General features: G+C 30.6%; 1 protein-coding gene across 1 annotated transcript; it reads left to right on the top strand.

Annotated features, from left to right (window-relative positions):
• The first annotated feature begins 1,694 nt into the window (after positions 1 to 1,694).
• Positions 1,695 to 4,452, top strand: Ir8a (Ionotropic receptor 8a). Its single transcript, XM_070645555.1, has 8 exons — positions 1,695 to 2,534; positions 2,598 to 2,653; positions 2,707 to 2,808; positions 2,874 to 3,072; positions 3,233 to 3,450; positions 3,513 to 3,538; positions 3,649 to 3,820; positions 3,879 to 4,452. Exons 1-8 carry the CDS (start codon positions 2,161 to 2,163, stop codon positions 4,109 to 4,111), a joined length of 1,380 nt encoding a protein of 459 aa, XP_070501656.1. The 5' UTR covers positions 1,695 to 2,160; the 3' UTR covers positions 4,112 to 4,452.
• Positions 4,453 to 4,696: the final 244 nt, after the last annotated feature.

Genomic DNA, 4,696 nt, shown 5'->3' with positions numbered 1-4,696 from the left:
TCAGTTTTAACGTTAGTTTGATTCAGGACATTAAGGTTGAAATATGAATTCAGGAAAGTTTAAGATATTCAAATTCCTTTCAATAATTGTTCTACTAGATGTGCTACAAAGTATTACTATTCACGAAATCTATGCTCAAAATGAAATCGACACAATTTTCAATGAAACTGATAAACAGCCTAAAAAAGCAATTGAAATTGGTAATTGTTGAGAAAGTATATTAATTAAAGTCATGATAATCATTTCGTATTCCTATAATTCCATCAAACAAGTTCTGTTGTATGAAAATTCAAATGAAAATGTCAAAAAAGCTTTCAATGACATAATAAGTGGATTACAAGAGAAGTATTCGCACTTGGAGATAAATTCTCATGAAATAGAATACAACAACCAACTAAAAAATGAAATCAAGGAAGATGGTATGTATACTTTTTCCCTATACTTTAAAATCCCTCTATGTTGTCTCTCGCTTTTATATCCAATTTAGTTTGTAAAATCGTCCAGATCATTAGCAGCCTGTCAATTGTCATTGATAGCACACTTGAGGGTTCAACAGAAATCCGTAAAATGCTGCAATTGCAACATGTTCCGTACTATAATTTCGATTTTTCGATTCAGTCATTTGTAAAAATGATAGAGCGTTACATTGTTGTACGTACTGGCATAAACTCCGTATTTATACTTCAAGATCAAAAGAGTAATTTATGTTATTTCTATATTTTTGAAATGCGTAAAAAATGAGTTTCCTATCTTTTATGCTCTTTTTTATTCATTCCTGACTGCTCATTTTTCACAATGGCTTTTTGTGTTATCAGTGGTCGATGAGGCTTTATATTTCTTTGCTGCACATTCTAAATTACGTATTATTGTATTGAGTGGATTATCAGCGAATTCAATTGAGAATTTGAAAGCACTAAGGCCCATACCAGATTCTTATACAATCATCTCAGACACACAAAATATGGAAAAACTTTTTAAAAAGGTAAACTTTAAATTATGGAAACTCTTTTTATAGGCAAAGTCTCAAAACGATTTTTAATAGTTTGTATCATAGCTCAATATCGACTTTAATTTTATACCAAGTTTTAGTCGACTGTTTAATACAAAATCTTATTCCGTTTCTTATATAGCTACTTGATAATGGCTTAATTACTTTACCAGAACGATGGAACTTAATGTTTACTGATTATAATGCAAAAAAATTCAAGTATTTCAACATGTACCCGGAAATGAGCCGCTTGTTACTAAATAAAGATTTCTGCTGTAATCCAATTTGCATTTGTTCATCGCTCCTGAAGGTACTTATATATTATCATATCCAAAAGCATAATCATTTATTATTAGGATAACCTTTCAAAATTGAGAGCTTTTTAATTCCTTTTTAACAATTTAATACTCAATTTAACAATGTTGAAAAGCTTAATTTTATGCAATTTAATTACTTTGCATAAGGGGTCGTTCACTCATTACGTAACGCTAAAAGATCTAATTTTGACAGGACCCTCCCCAGACTTACCGTAGCAAAATGGAAAAATTCGATATTTTGAAGCTTAACCCGTAACCTATTCCCCCCAATGGAGGGTGACGTAATAAATGAACGACCCCTAACAGGAAAATCAGCTATTTGGATTAATATTTTCAAAATATTTTCTTTAATTTTTCTCATCACTTACCATAAAGATATATTCGGATGCTCTATCATCGTTCCTAAATGAAATAATCTCTGTTTTTGAAAAGAACGATTTTCCCATTTTCAAATTGGAGTGTGGCAATGAAACAAGTTCCGAGGATTTAGCTATTGAGAGTGATGATAAATTGTTCATTGACTTATCAAAAGCTATTGAAGATAATAAATTTGTTTATGCTGATCTTGAGTCTAAAATTTGGCAGAAATTGAGTTTTAGTATTTTTACTCAAAGCAATAATACATCAAGTCAGAATGTTGAAAATATTGCAACTATTGATCAGAAAGGATTACAAATTTTAAATAATAATGAGTTGAAAAGAATACCGAAATATTTTCGTATTGGTATTGTTGAAGGAATTCCATGGACATATCGGAAAAGGGATCCGTCCACAGGAAGATTTGTATTGGATGAAAAAAATCAACCTCTTTGGGAAGGATATTGTATTGATTTCATTAAAGCTTTATCCATTGAAATGAATTTCACCTATGATTTAATATTACCGACAACCGGAACATTCGGTGAAAGAATGTCAGATAATTCATTCGATGGGGCAATAGGCGATTTAATTGTCGGTGAAACTGATATGATTGTTGCCGCACTAAAAATGACAGCCGAACGAGAGGAAGTTATTGATTTTGTGGCACCGTATTTTGAACAAACAGGAATTTCAATAGTAATGAAGAAACCAATTCCTGACAGATCACTCTTTAAATTTATGACTGTACTAAAACTTGAAGTATGGTTAAGTATTTGTGGTGCCATTGCAATTACAGCAATTGTTTTATGGATTTTAGAGTTACTCTCACCATATAGCGCACGGAATTTTAAATATGAGGAGGAATCTAGGTATATACAAATGCATTAATATTACTCAAAAGCATAATTAATATTCCAGCTCATTTTTTAAAGAGAATTTACGTTACGTGAGAGTATTTGGTTTGCATTGACATCCTTTACACCGCAAGGTAAGTTATTTGAATGATTTAGTTTATTTATTTCAAATGAATTCTATTTAAAGGCGGCGGAGAAGTTCCAAAAGCATTTAGTGGACGAATTGTTGTTGCTACATATTGGCTTTTTGTTGTTCTAATGCTGGCTACATTTACTGCTAATCTTGCAGGTTTTAAATCCAATCATTTATTTCTTTTTGTCATTAATCACACTGATAATTTCATATTTATGAAGCTTTCTTAACTGTTGAAAGAATGCAAACACCTGTTCAGTCACTTGAGCAGCTTTCACGTCAAAGTCGTATTGCATATACTGTAGTTGAAGGCTCTGATACACACCAATACTTCAAAAATATGAAACATGCTGAAGATAAGTTGTACGATCTATGGAAACAAACGACATTGAATGCTTCAAGTGATGAGTCTGTATATAGGTATGTATCGTATACTTTATAGAATGACATTGAAGAAAATCTCATGTTTCTCATACTACTCACGATACATTTCCTTCATTTCCTATTAAATATTTTCTCTTTATCATCATTTGTATATTCCACACACATTTACTTACACATACGTATTGTGTATGTCAAGAGTATGGGATTATCCTCTAAAGGAACAGTATTCATCAATTTTAATGTCAATTGAAAGTGCTAAGACTTTACCAAATGCAAGCGAAGGATTTAGAATTGTCAATGAACGAGAGGATTTTGCTTTCATACATGATTCTAATGATATTAAATATGAAATGGCTCGAAATTGTAACTTCTCTGTTGTCGGTGACACATTTGCTGAACAGCCTTATGCCATTGGTGAAAATCTCTTAAATATTTTATTCCTTTTCCTAAAATTTTATACTTTATTTTATGTTTAGCTGTTCAGCAAGGATCTGAACTACAGGTAATTATTTATACAAAATGTATTAAAGTTTTAATTCCTTTTCGGACAATTTTTGACACGTATACAAGTTTTGGAACTTTTATTCATGACTCTATTTTTGTGGATAATAGGATGAATTAACTCGGACGATTGTTGAGCTACAAAAACGTCACTTTTTTGAAGATTTGTTAGGAATGTATTGGAATTCATCCCTAAAAGGAGATTGTGAAGACAGTGACAATTCTGAAGGAATAACACTTGACTCACTAGGCGGCATTTTTATTGCGACGATTGTTGGTCTAGGTAAGAGCTTCTATTTTTGGTATTGTAATAACTTTAAATTATTCTTAACATTTTGTAGTGATTGCTATGCTTGTACTTGGCATTGAAGTGTATTATTACAAGAGAAAGGCAAGAAAAGGAAAGGAAGGCACTAATAATAATATTACCCCTTCACTTGTCACAACCGTACAACCTTTTGAGGGTTATAAACATACAAAAAGTGTTTTGAGACAAAATAATATTTTATTAGGACATGGTGACGAATTTGTACCAAGCAAGAATAGAAATTTCAAGTACTCAATTCAAAACTGAACTGTTAACTCTTGATGTAAACATATAAAATTTAAAAAAAGTTATAATATCCTTATTAATATTCTAGCGGAATATTTAAATCTACATGCGGAAGTAAAAAAAGGAAATTTAAAAAGCCTTCGCTTATCCAGCACTCCACGAAATAGTCTATAATGTCTAGACACAATGAATGTATTTTTGCTATCTGTATGCATATTGCAAAATGCTTGCTTCTATATAATATATTCTAAATGCTGTTGATTTACTTGTAGTATGACCATAAGATGCATAATTAATGCAATCACTGATTCAAAAGTGCTTTTAGATTTCATATATAACAAAAACTTTGATAGATGCTTTTACGTGATGAAATCAGCATAGAAAATAAAACTTTTCTTTTACTTGTTTAATTTACTATTTATCTTTAATTCATTTTCATTTTCTGAAGTTAGCAAGCAAAAATGTACACAAATAGTTTTAATTAAAAGCTATAACAAAAATAGAAACTTTGCAATTAAACATTTTTTTGAAAAGAAGATAAAGTATTTTTCTCTATGCTTCATCGATGTATTTTACTGATTGATGCTTATTGGTAAGTTTCGAATT

The sequence above is a fragment of the Chironomus tepperi genome, unplaced genomic scaffold (assembly GCF_022539635.2).
Source record: "Chironomus tepperi strain 1889 unplaced genomic scaffold, CSIRO-AGI_Ctep_v1 contig_354, whole genome shotgun sequence".
Lineage (NCBI taxonomy): Eukaryota > Metazoa > Arthropoda > Insecta > Diptera > Chironomidae > Chironomus > Chironomus tepperi.
Note: the sequence above shows the minus strand (reverse complement) of the source record. Positions and strands in the feature narration are given on the sequence as shown.